The sequence below is a fragment of the Piliocolobus tephrosceles genome, chromosome 11 (genome assembly GCF_002776525.5).
Source record: "Piliocolobus tephrosceles isolate RC106 chromosome 11, ASM277652v3, whole genome shotgun sequence".
NCBI classification, from domain to species: domain Eukaryota; kingdom Metazoa; phylum Chordata; class Mammalia; order Primates; family Cercopithecidae; genus Piliocolobus; species Piliocolobus tephrosceles.
Window position 1 is genome coordinate 83,808,412 of NC_045444.1, and position 18,685 is coordinate 83,827,096.

At 37.4% G+C, this 18,685-nt stretch overlaps 1 protein-coding gene across 5 annotated transcripts in view; it reads right to left on the reverse strand.

Annotated features, from left to right (window-relative positions):
* The window catches only part of BOLL (boule homolog, RNA binding protein), a 61,501-nt gene that overhangs the window by 13,531 nt on the left and 29,285 nt on the right, over nucleotides 1–18,685 (reverse strand). For 4 of the 5 annotated variants that reach the window (XM_023218223.1, XM_023218220.1, XM_023218210.2 and 1 more), the window contains 3 exons: nucleotides 16,586–16,633; nucleotides 15,663–15,791; nucleotides 2,867–2,965 (listed from right to left, as the gene is read on the reverse strand). In XM_023218223.1, the coding sequence (XP_023073991.1) occupies nucleotides 2,867–2,965; nucleotides 15,663–15,791; nucleotides 16,586–16,633 (276 nt within the window). Of the gene's footprint in view, nucleotides 1–2,866; nucleotides 2,966–15,662; nucleotides 15,792–16,585; nucleotides 16,634–18,189; nucleotides 18,250–18,685 lie in introns of all 5 variants that reach the window. The other variant, XM_023218203.1, reaches the window with a different exon arrangement.

Genomic DNA, 18,685 nt, shown 5'->3' on the forward strand with positions numbered 1-18,685 from the left:
CAGATTTCCCTTTTGTTCCTTCCTAGTCTAGTTCAGTGGGATAATTTTGATGTTACATGGTTTTGCTTTTTTTGACTTTAGAACTTAATTCTCTTTTTTTTCTTTTTTAAAATTACAGATGGGTTCTCGCCATATTGCCAGGCTGGCCTCAAACTCCTGACTCAAGTGATCCTCCCGCCTTGGCCTCCCAAAGTGCTGGGGTTCAGGTGTGAGTTACCACACGTGGCCTAAAACTTGTTTCTGTGTGAGATGTTACTGCTGAATTAGGGAATGATGGCCCTAATTAGTATCATATTTATCTAGTTACCTCTATATTGGTCTGTTTCGTATTTATTCATTTTTGTATTTGATTTCACAGAGTATGTAGGCTGTGGCTTATAGTCAATGAGTAATTTCTGGTAAACAGTACTTCACAGCAGTTAGACTTGTGCTTCGAACTCTGCATAAGGTTTCTATTTTATGGAATAGATTTGTTGCTTCAAGATAGTTTTGACATCTGAAATTCCTACTTTGGGATATTCTCAATTAACATTTATAAAGTTGTAATCATTAGAGTTTTAAAAATGAGTTTTACACTTATAAAAACAACAACTCTTCCAAAGAATATTTCCACCTTTCTATTTTAAAAGTCACCAAGATTTTTGGTACTAGAGAAAATTTGCATTGAAAGTAAAAAAAGCTAATGTTTCAAATGTCATTCACTAATATTTTAATATTGGTAATATGTTCTAGGAAAAGATTGTTTTGTAATGTAGAACAACATTTGTATATTAAGATTTCCATGTTATAATACAAATGCACTATAAATAAAAATAGATAATTTGCCACATAGTAATACATGCATATTAAAGCATTTCTACAGCATTACACAGTTCTAGAAAACTACAGAAGTGGTTTTGGAGTTTCTGTCTCTGAGTGGGGCCTCATTTTGTATTGAGGGTCACTAAATCACCTAAAGAAAAATATTGAGTACAAAATGCATAGAACATTTAACCTTAAAAAATAAAAATGAGAAACACAAAATTCTACATAATTGTCTTGTGTTTCAGTTTTGACTTTGGAAGTCTATTTTTTTTGTCTCTAACGAAAGAGGAATTGGTAATTATTATTTTTTTTAATTTTAGAGATATACATGGTCCCACTCTGTTGCCCAGACTAGAATGCAATGGCGTGATCATAGCTCACTGTAACCTTGAACCTTTGGGCTCAAGTGATCAGCCTGCCTCAGCCTCCTGAATAGTTAGCACTACAGGGGTGCACCACCATGCCCAGCTAGTTTTTAAAATTTTTATTTTGTAGAGGCAGGGTCTCACTATGGTCTCAAACTCCTGGCTTCAAGCAACCCTCCTACCTTGGCCTCCCAAAGTGCTGGGATTACGGGCATGAGCCACCACACTTGGCCAGAATTGGTAATCTTTATATGACTATATTGAAGAGTAAGATACCAGTTTCTCCATACAATTTTTGATGTTACCTAATCACAGATCTAAGAAAATTTAGAGAAATATATACTCTTAAGCTAGAAGAATTAAATTTTAAGAATGTTTAACATTAACATCTTTTGGAAATTTCTCCTATCCAAATACCACCCACCACTCCGTCCTCTATTCAAATTATTCATTTTGTATAATTGTATAAATTATACAATTTCCATCACTTGTGATATAGCTCTCTCTCAGTAACTGAAAATAACTATCACTTACATAATATGGCATAGCAATATCAGCCATTTCTGCAGAAGTATATTTGGAGTAAATGTTAATGACAGAAGAAGTTTGTTTTAGATATTCTAACAATACTAAAAATGAAGCCTCTGTAAGTAATGTTTAGTAACACTATAGGTTTTGACAATATGTCAAAATTATTGTTTTATTTCATGTTTGGTGTATAGTGGTAAAGTCAATGAAGGGATGCAGTGAGTGGTAATGGCGGTGAGTGGTAACGGGGTGAAGGGACACAAGAAGATCGGGAGGTTCCTTAAAGTAGACTGTCTTGGTATTGAGTTCAACACATAGGATAGGCCAGAACATAAATATGAGTGTGAAATAGCTAATATCCATTATTTTAATGCAAAGACTACACCTATCTTCCTCACCAAAGTACACTGTATACAGAATTAATATTACCATCTCAACAGTTGCTCTTTACTGCAGATAAAGTTCATTTCCTTAAAGGGATGATGCAAGAGTTTCACTAAGAAACTTGTTCATGAGGGAATAGGAAGAATTCCCTGCTACATAGTAGATAGTCAAAATATATTGAGGATATACATGGGTATAACTAGATTATCATTCTGTGGCCTGAATCTGACTAAGAAGGCATGAATATGATTCCCAAACTGGAAGAGGAGATCATTAATTGTTTTAATCTCCCCATAAATGTCACATGTCATCAACATAGATAATAAAAATCAGAGTACTGTATATTAAATATCTAGAATAGGCAAATTCATATAGATAGAATATAGATTAGAGGTTGCCAGGGACTAGGGGTTGGGAAGAAGCACGAAGGAGGAGTTTTTGCTTAATGGGTGCAGAGTTTCAACCTGGGGTGAGGAAAAGGTTTGGAAACAATGGTGATGGTTGCATAGCATTGTGAAAGTAATTAATGCCACTGAATTGCACACTTAACAATGGTTGAAATAGAAAAATTTTAAGTTGCATATGTTACCACAACAAATACAAAAAGACCATTATAGTTAATTTAGAATTATGTTTCCTTCACACGAAAGAATTTGCTAATTCTGTATTTCTGATCACAAATATGATGTAAATATCCAAAGTTGTTCCTTTCCAAAAGAGAAAGTTGGAAAACTTGAAATACAATGGAAGAAATACAAAGTAAAAAGTCAAAACAAACTTCTTACTTTAATTGGTTCAGGCTGCATCACAGGTGCAGGCATACTGATGGCACTTGGAGCATAAACCTGGTGATATGTTGCTTGAACTCCATGATCAGAATAAGGCTATTACAAAAAAAGAGAGAAAAAATATCACCTTTCATTTATTAATTCAAAATATTTACTCAGCATTTACAATATACTAATCATCTAGCTATACAATGTATAAACAGTTAAAAACACATTCTGTTATGTTTAATTTTATAATCTGATGAGTTAACATAATGAATTAACTTATAATCTGATGAGGGAAATAGTAGTCAGAATGATCATAAGTTCTATAGACACATATAGGGATACAATAGGCAAGGGAAGACATTATGTAAATACAGTTATGGTTTGTTCAGCAGATGGTGGTACCATTCACTGGAATATAGAATACAAGGAAAGCTCAGTACTCATGTAATTGTATGTGAGGGGTTGGAGAGAAGGAGTTAGGTTTGTGATATACAAAATTTGTGGTATTTGTAGGAATTCTAGTAGAGGTATATTGTTGATAGATGTGGTTCTAGACCAGCACTGTCAAATAGAAACATAATGTGAGCTACATATGTTATTTAAAATTTTCCCAGTGTCATGTTAGAAAAGTAAAAAAAAAGGTTGAATTAATTTTTAGTAATGTCTTTTATTTAAACTAATACATATTAAATATTATCATATAAAAGTACAATCAATATAAATATTAGCAAGATGTTTTACATTCTTTCTTCATGCTGTGTCTTGAAAACCCAGTATGTATTTTACACTTAGGGGACATCTCAATTCGGTCTTACCACATTTCAAGTGCTCAGTTGCCACATGTGGCTAGTGGCTATTGTAGTGGATAGTGCAGTCTAAAACTCAGGAGTGAGACTGGGGCTGGATATATGGCTATGGATGATAACATCAGAGTGAGTATATGTGGTGAAAGAATGGAGAACCAAATATGAAATCTCCTTAAAAAGGAAAACAAAAGGAGGTAAAAGCATTGCCAGAAGAGAGTAGTATTATGGAAACCAAGGGTAGGAAGAGTTTTAGAGAGTAGGTACAATGTCTCTGGGAGGTCAAATAAGATTAAAAAGAAAGGAAAGTTTGTGTCGGTTAGCAAGTCATTGAGGACCTTTACCCTACGCAGCCTCAGCAGAAAGGTAATGAAGTAGACTTCAGCAGGTGAGGAGTGAATGGGTAGTGAAGTAGCAGAAATTCTGAATGTAAACTACTTTTTCTAGAAGCTTGGCTTTGAAAAGTAGCAGAAAATTAGGGAATTGGTGGGAGTGTGTGTCACAGGATAATATTGCCTCTTACAAGGTGCTGGGCACTATACAAAGAACCTTGCATACCATATCTCTAGTCTTTGCATCAATCCTGCAAAACAGTTTTTCCTGATGTCCTCATTTTACAAATAAATTATGAAAGCAGGACTATGAAGGGTTAAGCAATTCCTTGAAGTAACACAGTTAGTAAGTGGCGAAGCTCTAAACCAATGGAGAGAAGAAGACTTCAAATACAAGAGAGAAAAAGAACAGTAGATGGAATGAGGTCCCCGAGGAGGAGGGAATTGATAGCATCTAGACTGCAAGAGGTAGAAATAACCTTGGACAAGACTGAATGTCACTAAATAAATATAAGAAGCTAAGGATGAGTTAGGATATAGGTAAGTTTGTGTTTCAGGGGTTGGAGCTTGAGTTGGTTTTCACAAATTGGTTCTTACTTACTCTGCAAAAGAGAAGGCAAAGCTATATTCTCAGAATGACATGGGCAGGTGGTGGAGTGGGTGCAATCTGGTAGTACTGAGGACTTGGCAAAAGTTTAAAATAATCATTGAAATAAGTGAGTGAAGATGGTAACTTTATTTTTTAAAAAGGAAATATGACTATAACACTCACAAGAAAAGTCCTGAAGTTCTTAATTTTAGGGAAAAAAACACTTCAACTGTAAACCATCCCACTCTATTCATTAAATTATATATTAGTCAGACTATACCCGCTACTAGAAACAATATCAAAACAAAAACATGCAAATATTTTGTATGGAAATACCACACAAAGTACAAGTTATAAGGTAATGATGAGCAATATTTTCAGAAAGCCTTTATTAGATTCCATTAAATAGTGCATATATTCTGATGGTAAATATCTGATATCAGGAATTAAAAATATGATTTAATGCCGAAAGAGATTCTGACAAAAAAATCAAATGTAAAAGCATTATTATCCCACTACCTGCTCCTTGCAAACCAGAAAACAACAAAAAGAACAAAATATAGATTTTTAAAATGCCATCATCAATTAAAGAAGAAAATGCCTATGACTCCCAAACTATACACAATGTAGAAAGTCTGCCAAGTGCTGTGCAAGTTGGACCAACATAAGGGAGGATTCTGAAGCCTCCTCAGGCTTCAGAAAGGATAAAGATTTCCCTAGAGGTCGATGTTCTGGAAGACCTCCTCAGAGATACTTTAGAGTCTGAGTGCAGAAGTATGTACTGGTCACGGTGAGGTAGAAGCACAAAATATCTCCATGGAGACCCTATTAACAATTAGGATAATAATTAAAATAATTAATAATCCTGACTTAATAACAGGGGAGGCAGAACTGATGGATACATCATGTTTCTACAATTTTTCTTGTCTACTATCTAGCCTGAGGAATACTACTGCTGGAGGTGAAGCAGGGGGAAAGTGGCAAAGGAAGTAGCAATTGCCACATCCCAATACAGAACCCCTGTGATAAAAAGGGCTTTACAAGGAACAAAAATGATCTCTGGCAAGGATGTGGAGGAAAGGGAATCCTTGTACACTGCTGGTGGGAATGTAAATTAGTATGGCCATTTTGGAAAATAGTTGGGTGGTTTCTCAGAAAATTAAAAATACTACCACATGATCTAGAAATTCCACTACTGTGTATACACATCCAAAGGAAATGAAGTGAGTATGTTAAAGAGATATCTGCATTTCCATGTTCACTCCAGCATTATTTATAATAGTCAAGATATGGAACCAACCTTAGGCTCCATCAATCGGTGAATGGATACAGAAAATGTAGTATCTATATACACAATGGAATACTGTTCAGCCTTAACAAAGAAGGAGATCCTGTCATTTATGACAACATGGATGAACCTGGAGGACATTATGCTAAGTGAAATAAGCCAAGCACAGAAAGACAAATACTACATGATTTCATTTATATGTAGAACGTGAAAAAGTCAAACTCATAGAAGCAGAGAGAAGAATGGTGGTTGCCAGGGGCTGGGGATGGGGAGTGAGATGGGAGATGTTGGTCAAAGGGTACAGAGTTTCAGTTCTAAAGGAAGCATATGCCCTGGAGATCTACCGTATAGCATGACTATAGTTAATAATAACGTATTATATACTTGAAAATTGCTAAGACTTAAGGTACCTTCAATGTTCTCACTGCAAACAAAAAAAAAAGGATAACCATGTGAGGTGATGGATGAGCTTGATTGGGATAATCATTTCACAATGTGTACATATATCCAACCATCATGCTATACACTGTAAATGTATACCATTTTTCATTATTTACAATTTAGTAAAGTTGAGGAAAAAAAGAAAAAAGCAACCATAAAAAAATAGGTGGGGCAGGCCGGGGTGCAGTGGCTCACACCTGTAATCCCAGCACTTTGGGAGGCTGAGGTGGGCGGATCATGAGGTCAGGAGATGGAGACCACCCTGGCTAACATGATGAAACCCCATCTCTACTAAAATTACAAAAAATTAGCTGGACTTGGTGGCACATGCCTGTAGTCCCAGTTACTCGGGAGGCTGAGGCAGGGGAATCACTTGAACCCAGGAGGCAGAGGTTGCAGTGAGCCGAGATTGTGCCACTGCACTCCAGCCTGTGTGACAGAGTGAGAGTCCATCTCAAAACAAAACAAACAAACAAACAAACAAACAAACAAACAAAAATGGGGGGGAATGAAACAAATAATAAAGAAATCCTAGTAAAAGTATGGATAGTAAATATTAAGATCCAACTGTGGAAATTATTGTTTCAGAACAAAATTATGTATTACAAAAGTAATAAAACAATGGACTTAAATTGGGAGGTAAATGCTAATTTCATAATCTTTCATGACACTGATTTAAAACATACTATGCCCATGGTACTGGTACAAAAACAGACACAGATCAATGGAACAGGATAGAGAATTCAAATAAGACCACACATATCTACAACCATCTGATCTTGAACAAATCTGATAAAAAAAAGCAATGGGGGAAAGGATTCCCTGTTTAATAAAGGGTGCTGGGGAGGTCCAGGGCAAGATGGTCAAATAGGAACAACTGTGGTCTGCAGCTTCCAGTGAGACCAGTGCAGAAGGCGGGTGATTTCTGCATTTCCAACTGAGGTACCCAGCTCATCTCACTGGGACTGTTTAGCCAGTGGGTGCAGCCCACGGAGGGTGAGCAGAAGCAGGGTGGGGTGCTGCCTCACCAAGGAAGCACAGGGAGTCAGGGAACTCCCTTCCCCAGCCAAGGGAAGCCATGAGGGATGGTGATATCTGACCCAGATACTGTACTTTTCCCATGGCTTTTGCACCCGCAGACCAGGAGATCCCCTTGGGTGCCTACACCACCAGGGCCCTGGGTTTCAAGCACAGAACTGGGCGGCCATTTGGGCAGACACTGAGCTAGCTACAGGGTGTTTTTTGGTTCATATCCCAGTGGTGCCTGGAACCCCAGAGAGACAGAACTGTTCATCCCCTGGAAAGGGAGCTGAAGTCAGGAGCCAAGTTGTCTTGCTGAGCAGATCCCACTTCCACAGAGCCCAGCAAGCTGAGATCCACTGGCTTGAAATTCTTGCTGCCAGCACAGCAGACTGAGTCAACCTGGGACACTTGGGCTTGGTGTGGGGGAGGGGTATCCACCATTACTGAGGCTTGAGTAGGCGGTTTTCCACTCACAGTGTAAATAAAGCCACCAGGAAGTTTGGAGTAGGCGGAACCCACCTCAGCACCACAAAGCTACTGTAGCCAGACTGCCTCTCTAGATTCCTCCTCTCTGGGCAGGGCATCTCTGAAAGAAAGGCAGCAGCCCCAGTCAGGGGCTTATAGGTAAAACTCCCATCTCCCTGGGACAAAACACCTGGGGGAAATGGCAGCTGTGAGTGCAGCTTCAGCAGACTTAAATGTTCCTGCCTGCCAGCTCTGAAGAGAGAAATGGATCTCCCAGCACAGTGCTCAGGGACAGAATGCCTCCTCAAGTGAGTCCCTGACACCTGTGCCTCCTGACTGGGAGACACCTCCAGCAGGGGTTGACAGACACCTCATACAGGAGAGCGCCAGTTGGCATCTGGTGGGTGTCCCTCTGGGATGAGGCTTCCAGAGGAAGGAGCAGGCTGCAATCTTTGCTGTTCTGCAGCTTCCGCTGGTGGTACCCAGGCAAAAAGGGTCTGGGGTGGACCTCCAACAAAATCCAGAAGACCTGCAGCAGAGGGGCCTGACTCTTAGAGGGAAAACTAACAAACAGAAAGCAATAACACCAACATCAACAAAAATGACGTCCACGCAAAAACCCCATCCAAAGGTCATCAGCATCAAAGATCAAAGGTAGATAAATCCACAAAGATGAGGAATAACCAGCACAAAAAGGTTGAAAATTCCAAAAACCAGAATGCCTCTTCCCCTTCAAAGGATCACAACTCCTCGCCAGCAAGGGAACAAAACTGGATGGAGAATGAGTTTGATGAATTGACAGAAGTAGGCTTCAGAGGTCGGTAATAAACTCTTCTGAGCTAAAGGAGCATGTTCTAACCAAGTGCAAGGAGGCTACGAACCTTGATAAAAGGTTACAGGAACTGCTAACTAGAATAACCAGTTTAGAGAAGAACATAAGTGATGTGATGGAACTGAAAAACACAGCATGAGAACTTTGTGAAGCATACACAAGTATCAGTAGCCGAATTGATCAAGCAGAAGAAAGGATATCAGAGATGAAAGATCAGCTTAATGAAATAAAATGTGAAGACAATATTACAGAAAAAAGAATGAAAAGGAATGAACAAAGCCTCCAAGAAATATGGGACTATGTGAAAAGACCAAACCTACATTTGATTGGTGTACCAAAAAGTGATGTGGGGAATGGAACCAAGTTGGAAATTATCCAACTTGGATATTATCCAGGAGAACTTCCTCAACCTAGCAAGACAGGCCAACATTCAGAAAATACAGAGACCACCACAAAGATACTCCTTGAGAAGAGCAATCCAAAGACACTTAATCGTCAGATTCACCAAGGTTGAAATGAAGGAAAAAATGTTAAGAGCAGCCAGACAGAAAGGTCAGGTTATCCGCAAAGGGAAGCCGACCAAACTAACAGCGGATCTCTCTGCAGAAACCCTACAAGCCAGAAGAGAGTAGGGGCCAATATTCAACATTCTTAAAGAAAAGAATTTTCAACCCAGAATTTCATATCCAGCCAAACTAAGCTTCATAAGTGAAGGAGAAATAAAATCCTTTACAGACAAGCAAATGCTGAGAGGCTTTGTCACCACCAGGCCTGCCTTCTAAGAGCTCCTGAAGGAAGCACTGAATATGGAAAGGAAAAACCAGTACCAGTGACTGCAAAAACACACCAAAATGAAAAAACCATCAACACTATGAAGAAACTGCATCAACTAATGTGCAAAATAACCAGCTAGATTCATAATGATAGGATCAAATTCACACATAACAATATTAACTTTAAATTTACATGGCCTAAATGCCCCAATTAAAAGACACAGACTGGCAAATTGGATAAAGAGTCAAGACCCTTTGTTGTGTTGTATTCAGGAGACTCATCTCATGTGCAAAGACACACATAGGCTCAAAATAAAGGGATGGAGGAATATTTACCAAGCAAATGGAAAGCAAAAGAAAAAAAAAAAGCAGGGATTGCAATCCTAGTCTCTCATAAAACCGACTTTAAACCAACAAAGATCAAAAAGACAAAGAAGGGCATTACATAATGGTAAAGGGATCAATGCAACGAGAAGAGCTAATTATCCTAAATCTATGTATGCAGCCAATACAGGAGCACCCAGATTCATAAAGCAAGTTCTTAGAGACCTACAAAGAGACTTAGACTCCCACACAATAATAGTTGGAGACTTTAACACCCCACTGTCAATATTAGATCAATGAGACAGAAATTTAATAAGGATATTCAGGACTTGAACTCAGCTCTGGACCAAGCAGCCCTAATAAACATCTACAGAACTCTCCACCCCAAATCAACAGAATATACACTCTTCTCAGCACCACATAGCACTTATTGTAAAATTGACCATATAATTGGAAGTAAAACACTCCTCAGCAAATGCTAAAGAATGGAAATCATAACAAACAGTGTCTCAGACCACAGTGCAATCAAATTAGAATGCAAGATTAAGAAACTCACTCAAAACCACACCACTACATGGAAACTGAACAACCTGCTCCTGAATGACTACTGGATAAATCACGAAATTAAGGCAGAAATAAATAGGTTCTTTGAAACCAATGAGAACAAAGACGCAACGTACCAGAATCTCTGGGACACAGCTAAAGCAGTGTTTAGAGAGAAATTTATAGCACTAAATGCATGCAGGAGAAAGTGGGAAAGATCTAAAATTGACACCCTAATATCACAATTAAAAGAACTAGAGAAGCAAGAGCAAACAAATTCGAAAGCTAGCAGAGGACAAGAAATAACTAAGATTAGAGCAGAACTGAAGGAGACAGAGACACGAAAAACCCTTCAAAAAAAATCAATGAATCCAAGAGCTGGTTTTTTGAAAAGATTAACAAAATAGATAGACCACTAGCCAGCCTAATAAAGAAGAAAAAAGAGAAGAATCAAATAGATACAATACAAAATGAAAAAGGAGATATCACCACTGATCCCACAGAAATACAAACTATCATCAGAGAATACTATAAACACCTCTACACAAATAAACTAGAAAATCTGGAAGAAATGGATAAATTCCTAGACACATACACCCTCCCTCCCAAGACTAAACCAGGAACAAGTCAAATCCCTGAATAGACCAATAACAAGTTCTGAAATTGAGGCAGTAATTAATAGCCTACTAAACAAAAAAGTCCAGGACCAGACAGATTCACAGCTGAATTCTACCAGAGGTACAAAGAGGAGCTAGTATCATTCCTTCTGAAACTATTTCAAACAATAGAAAAAGAGGGACTCCTTCCTAACTCATTTTATGAGGCTAGCATCATCCTGATACCAAAACCTGCCAGAAACACAACAAAAAAAGAAAATTTCAGGCCAACATCCCTGATGAACATTGATGTGAAAATCCTCAATAAAATACTGGCAAACTGAATCCAGCAGCACATCAAATATCTTATCCAGCACCATCAAGTTGGTTTCATCCCTGGAATGGAAGGCCGGTTCAACATACGCAAATCAGTAAATGTAACCCATCACATAAACAGAACCAACAACAAAAACCACATAATTATCTCAATAGACACAGAAAAGGCCTTCAAAAAAATTCAACACCGTTTCAGGCTAAAAACACTTAATAAACTAGGTATTGACGGAACATATCTCAAAATAATAAGAGCTATTTATGACAAACCCATAGCCAGTATCATACTGAATGAGCAAAAGCTGGAAGCATTCCCTTTGAAAACTGGCACAAATCAAGGATGCCCTCTCTCATCATTCCTATTCAACATAGTATTGGATGCTTTGGCCAGGGCAATCAGGTGAGAGAAAGAAATAAAGGGTATTCAATTAGGAAAAGAGGAGGTCAAATTGTCTCTACAGATGACATGATTGTATATTTATAAAACCCCATCATCTCAGCCCCAAATCTCCTTAAGCTAATAAGCAACTTCAGCAAAGTCTCAAGATACAAAATCAATGTGCAAAAATCACAAGCATTCCTATACACCAATAACAGACAAACAGAGAGCCAAATCCTGAGTGAACTCCCATTCACAATTGCTACAAAGAGAATAAAATACCTAGGAATCCAACTTACAAGGGATGTGAAGGACCTCTTCAAGGAGAACTACAAACCACTGCTCAAGGAAATAAGAGAGGACACAAACAAATGGAAAAACATTCCATGATCATGGGTAGGAAGAATCAATATCATGAAAATGGTCATACTGCCCAAAGTAATTTATAGATTCAATGTTATTCCTGTCAGGCTACCATTGACTTCCTTCACAGAATTAGAAAAAACTAGTTTAAATTTCATATGGAACCAAAAAACAGACCGTATAGCCAAGACAATCCTAAGCAGAAAGAACAAAGCTGGAGGCATCACGGTACCTGACTTCAAACTATACTACAAGGCTACAGTAACCAAAACAGCATGGTACTGGTACCAAAACAGAGATATAGACCAATGGAACAGAACAGAGACCTCAGAAATAACATCATGCATCTACAACCATATGATCTTTGACAAACCTGACAAAAATAAGCAATGGGGAAATGATTCCCTATTTAATAAATGGTGTTGAGAAAACTGGTTAGCCATATGCACAAAACTGAAATTGGACCTCTTCTTTACACCTTATACAAAAATTAACTCAAGATGGATTAATGACTTAAATGTAAGAATTAAAACCATAAAAACCGTAGAAGAAATCCTAGGTAATACCATTCAGGACATAGGCATGACTAAACCACTAAAAGCAATGGCAACAAAAGCCAAAACTGACAAATGGTGTCTAATTAAACTAAAGAGCTTCTGCACAGCAAAAGAGACTACATCAGAGTGAACAGGCAACCTATGGAATGGGAGAAAATTTTTGCCATTTATCCATCTGACAACAGGCTAATATCTAGAATTTACATGGAGCTTAAACAAATTTACAAGAAAAAAAAACCCATCAAAAAGTGGGTGAAGGATATGAATAGACACGTCTCAAAAGAAGACATTTATGTGGCCAACAAACATGAAAAAAGCTCATTATCACTGGTCATTAGAGAAATGCAAATCAAAACCACAATGAGATACCATCTCATGCCAGTTAGCATGGCAAGCATTAAAAAGTCAGGAAACAACAGATGCTGGAGAGGATGTGGAGAAATAGGATGCTTTTACACTGTTGGTGGGAGTGTAAATTAGTTCAACCATTGTGGAAGACAGTGTGGCGATTCCTCAAGGATCTAGAACCAGAAATATCATTTGACCCAGCAATCCCATTACTGGATATATATCGAAAGTTTAATAAATCATTCTTCTATAAAGACACATGCACATGTATGTTTACTGCAGCACTATTTACAATAGCAAAGACTTGCAACCAACCCAAATACCCATCAATGATAGACTGGATAAAGAAAATGTGACACATATAATATGGATTACTATGCAGCCATAAAAAAGAATGAATTCATGTCCTTTGCAGGGACATGGATGAAACTGGAAACCATCATTTTCAGCAAACACAGGAACAGAAAACCAAACACTGATGCTCTCACTCATAAGTGGGAGCTGAACAATGAGAACGCATGGACATAGGGAGGGGAACATCACACACCAGGGCCTATTGGTGGGGGGAGGCAAGGGGAGGGATAGCATTAGGAGAAATACCTAATGCAGATGATGGGTTGATGGGTGCAGTAAACCACCATGGCACATGCACACCTATTTAACAAACCTGCATGTTCTGCATATGTATCCCAGATCACGAAGTATAATAACAAAAAAATGGTCCTGGGAAAACTGTGTAGCCATATATAGAAAATTGAAACTGGACCCCTTCCTTACACCTTATACAAAAATTAACTCAAGATGGATTAAAGACTTAAGTGTAAAACCCAAAACTACAAAAACCATAGAAGGACTAGGTGTGGTGGCTCATGCCTGTAATCCGAGCACTTCGGGAGGCCGAGGTGGGCAGATCACGAGGTCAAGAGATCGAGACCATCCTGGTTAACATGAAACCCCTTCTCCACTAAAAATACGAAAAAATTAGCTGGATGGGTGAGGTGGCACGTGCCTGTAGTTCCAGCTACTCAGGAGGCTGAGTGGGAGAGGTTGCAGTGAGCTGAGATCACGCCATCGCACTTTAGTCTGGGTGATGGAGCGAGACTCAGTCTCAAAAAAAAAAAAAAAAAAAAAAAAAAAAAAAAAAAAAAAAAAAAAAAACCAAAACACACACACACACACACCATAGAAGAAAATATAGGCAATACCATTCATTCAGGACTTAGGCATAGGCAAAGACTTCATGATGAAAACATCAAAAGCAATTGCAACTAAAGCAAAAATTGACAAATGGGTTTCAATTAACTAAAGAGCTTCTGCCCAGCAAAAGAAATTATCATCAGAGTCAACAGACAACCTACAGAATGGGAGAAAATTTTTGCAATCTATCCATCTGACAAAAGTCCAATATCCAGAATGTACAAGGAACTTAAACAAATTCACAAGAAAAAAACAAAGAACCTCGTTAAAAAGTCGGCAAAGGACAAGAACAGACACTTCTCAAAAAAGACATTTATCCAGCCAACAAACATAAAAAGAGCTCAACATCACTGATCATTGGAGAAATGCTAATCAATACCACAATGAGATACCATCTCACACCAGTCAGAATGGCGATTGTTAAAAAGTCAAGAAACAACAGGTGCTGGTGAGGCTGTGGAGAAATAGGAATGCTTTTTTACACTGTTGGTGGAAATGTAAATTAGTTCAACCATTGTGGAAGACAATGTGGTGATTCCTCAAAGACCTAGGGGCAGAAATATCATTTGACCCAGCAATCCCATTACTGGGCATATACCTAAAGAAATATAAATCATTTCATTATAAAGATACATGCATGTATATGTTCATTGCAGCACTATTCACAATAGCAAAGACATGGAATCGACACAAACGCTCATGTGTGATAGACTGGATAAAGAAAATATGGTACATATACACCATGGAATGCTATGCAGCTATAAAAAGGAACGAGATCATGTCCTTTGCTGGAAGGAGCTGGAAGCCATTATCCTCAGCAAACTAACATAGGAACAGAAAATGAAACACCGCACATTCTCACTTGTAAGTGGGAGCTGAACAATGAGAACATATGGACACAGGGAGGGGAACAACACACAGTGGGACCTGTCGGGGGCTGGGGAAGGGAGAGCATCAGGAAAAATAGCTAATGCGTGCCAGGCTTAACACCTAGGGGATGGGCTGATAGATGCAGAAAACCAACATGGCACAGGTTTACCTAGGTAATAAACCTGCACATCCTACACATATATACTGGAACTTAAAATAATATAAAATAAATAAAATATAAAATAAAACATACCATGCACAGTTCCTGGCACACAGATGGTGAAGCTATAAGTAATGGATCAGAAATATAATTTAAAGATGCTGAAGAGGATATTAAAATTTGTAATTATAAATTTAATTTACATTTCTGTAGGAAGAATTTTTTTAGAGATTTTTTTCTTCTTCATCTTAATTATATGCTTTTGACTATTAGAATGTTAGTAACAATACAGATTGACAGGCAAAATGAGAATGCAGAGTATTTGGAATTGTACTATTTCAAAAAGAACAAATCAAAGATTAGCATAGTGGAGTGAATGGCTGATTTGGGGAACGGTTCAGAACTAGTTAGTGAAAAAGTCTAAGATGATGCATTCTTAGCTATAAGAAAGGGGAAGAGATTTGAATAAATCAACAAAACAGAAGACGAAGCAGTTTCAATGAGGGTCGTGAACAAATTTAAAAAAGAAAAAGAAATAAATATTAACATGAGGTAGTTATAGATCAATTACTTTAAGACTAATACATACCTCTGGAACTGAAGTTTCCATCAGAGACAGTGGAGGAGGAACACATCCACCATCCTGTGCAATTTCCACTGGTTGATAAATAACCTCAGAAGGTTGCAGGTATAAGAAGGGAGCAGAAGAGGCAGGAGGCTAAAACACAAAACCACATTTCTAATTCAAATACGATTACTTATTTCCGTTAAACCAAATGACTTAGCCAACAGATGAGAGAAGTATTTGTTTTATATTTTACTAAATTTTTTTTTAGGAATAGCACAGAAGTATCTCAGCAACGAATCAGAAACTAATCTGTTATAAATTCCAATTGTGTAGATGTAAATAATCTTATCACTGGTAAGCACTAAAACTTCTTAATGACTCAGAACCTCATATATAAATTCAGATAATAATTATGGTTATATTAATATCACCAGTAAAGGTTGTAATAAAGTGACCTATGGTATTTAAATTGACATAAATGTCTGCTCTCAGCTCTGTGACTTCTAAAGGAAGTGGGAAAATGTCATTAAACAATTTTTTGGTGAAGTACTGTTTGTCACCAAAAGTTGGAAAAAAGAATACTTATTTAGGAATTGAATAAGAACTGAAGCCAAATCCAAGTGAAGCTGGAAAAATGCTAAATTTTCAAATAATACTAATAGTAAAAAAGAGTCAGTTTCATGTTTATACAGTACACATTTATAAAATGCTTTCACTTATGCATTATCATTTGATATTCAAAAAAATCATATAAGGAAATTTACACATGTATAGTATCATTACATCCATTTTTACAAATGAAGAAACTGAAAACAAACTGCCAAAAGAATGTTAATAAATAGAAGGTCTCAAATCTAGTTCTCCTGACTTTAGTATTCATGCAGTCATCACAAGAATATAACGAAAGAAGGATTTAAAATTATATATTGAAAGTTAATATTTACCTGAGGAACACTCCACTGCCACTGTCCTGGTAAATACTGTGTGGTGGCCTAAAATTAAATAAAAGAAAAGAAAAGGAAAACCCACTCAGATTATAAACAAGGGTTAAAACTAGATATCTACAGGCAAAAATATGAAGTTGAACCCTCACACCATACATAAAAATCAACTAAAGCCATAAACAAAAATTAACTCAAAATGGACCAGAGACTTAAATGTAAGAGCTAAAATTATAAAACTCTTAGAAAAAAATATAGATGTAAATGTCTGTGACCTTGGATTAGGAAATGTTTGTAAAATTATGATTCCAAAAGCACAAACAACAAAGCAACAACAAAAAAATAGTTAAATTTGATTTCATCAAAACTTTTGTGCAAGTGAAAATACAACCCACAGGATGAGAGAAAATATGGAACTTATATCAAGAATGTATAAAGAATGCTTACAACTTAATAATCAAAAGGTAAGTAACCCCACTTAAAAATAGGTAAATGATATGAATAGACTTTTCTCCAAAGAAGATATGCATATGGCCAATAAACACAAGAAATAACACTTGACACCACTAGCCTTCAGGGAAATACAAATCAAAACCATAATACAACCATAATATACTTCATACCCACTAGGATGGCTTTAATCAAAAAAGTAGATCATAAATGTTGATGGGCATGTGGAGAAATTAGAACCCTTATAATCTGCTGGTGGGAATGTAAAATGGTGCAGACCTTTAGGAAAATAAATACTTCCTTAAAAGGTTAAACAGAGTTACCATATGACCCAGAAATTCCACTCTAGTTACAAGACCTAACAGAAATAAAAATATATATTCACATAAAATTTGTATGTGAATGTCCATCGCAGCATTATTTATAACAGTCAAAAAGTAGAAATAACTCAAGTGTCCATCATCTGATGAATGCATAAACAAAATGTGGTACAGTGTATCCATACAATGGGATATTATTATTGGAGAATGAAGTACTGAGACATGCCATGTCTCATTTATCATGACACAGATAAATCTTGAAATCATTATGCTAAATGAAAGAAGCCAGTCACAAAAGACCACATATTGTATGATTGTTTTTATAGGATATATACAGAATAGGCAAATCTAGAAAAACAGGTAAGTAGATTACTGGTTGCCTAGGGCTGGGATAAGGGGAAAAAGAAGAGTAACTGCCAACTACTCAACTCGTCTACTGTAGCACAAAAACAGCCATAGACAATAAGTAAACAAAAGTGGCTGTGTTCCAATAATGCTTTATTTACAAAAGCAGGCTGCTGCTAGAGTTTGTTCTGCAAGCCATAGTCTGATGATCCTGCTATAGACCAAAATGGTCTGTCATTATAGTTCACTTATCCCCAGTTTCTCACTAGAATTAATGAAGAGTGCTGGTTAACTGAAAGAGGATGTCATAATATATAATAAACCACAATATATTATTTACTTTAATATAAATTATGTTAAATGTAATATAGCCAGAAACTGACATATGTTAACATTAAAAAACCAGCTTGCAGTCCAATACCTGTATCTTACTTTGGGAATTATTGCTGAAGATTTTTTAGATTAAATGTTAGCCAGGGGAGCAAAACTGACCTCATTACATTTGGTAAAAGGAAGCAGAGTCCATCTTCTTGTATGACATTGTTTAGTTCCCTCATGAAAAAAGAGAGGCATGATGTCAGCAAGATGGCTGACCAGAGATGCCTGGCATTCATTTTCCACTGGCTCCCTACCCCACCACAAGAAAGGACTAAGGCAATGAATAAACAGCTACAATTTGACAGGAGCATCAAAGGGAGAGTGCTGGAGTGCAGCAGGGGAGTGGAGACACACCTGTGGTGATTGCAAATCCAGGAGCACAGCATGGAGACACTCAGCCTCTGCAACCCCTTCTCTTCTGCTAGGATTGGATCTGCCTGGAGTCCTGCAATTTCTTATTGCAGGGAAAAGGTACGCAGAAGATCCCCACCAGCCTGCATTGCTACTGCAAACACCCACACTCCTTGCAACAGGAGAATCCCATAGTCTCACAGTTTGAAGAGTTGCTGGGAATTCGTGGCCGTGTTGCCCCAAATTAGGAGTACAAAGT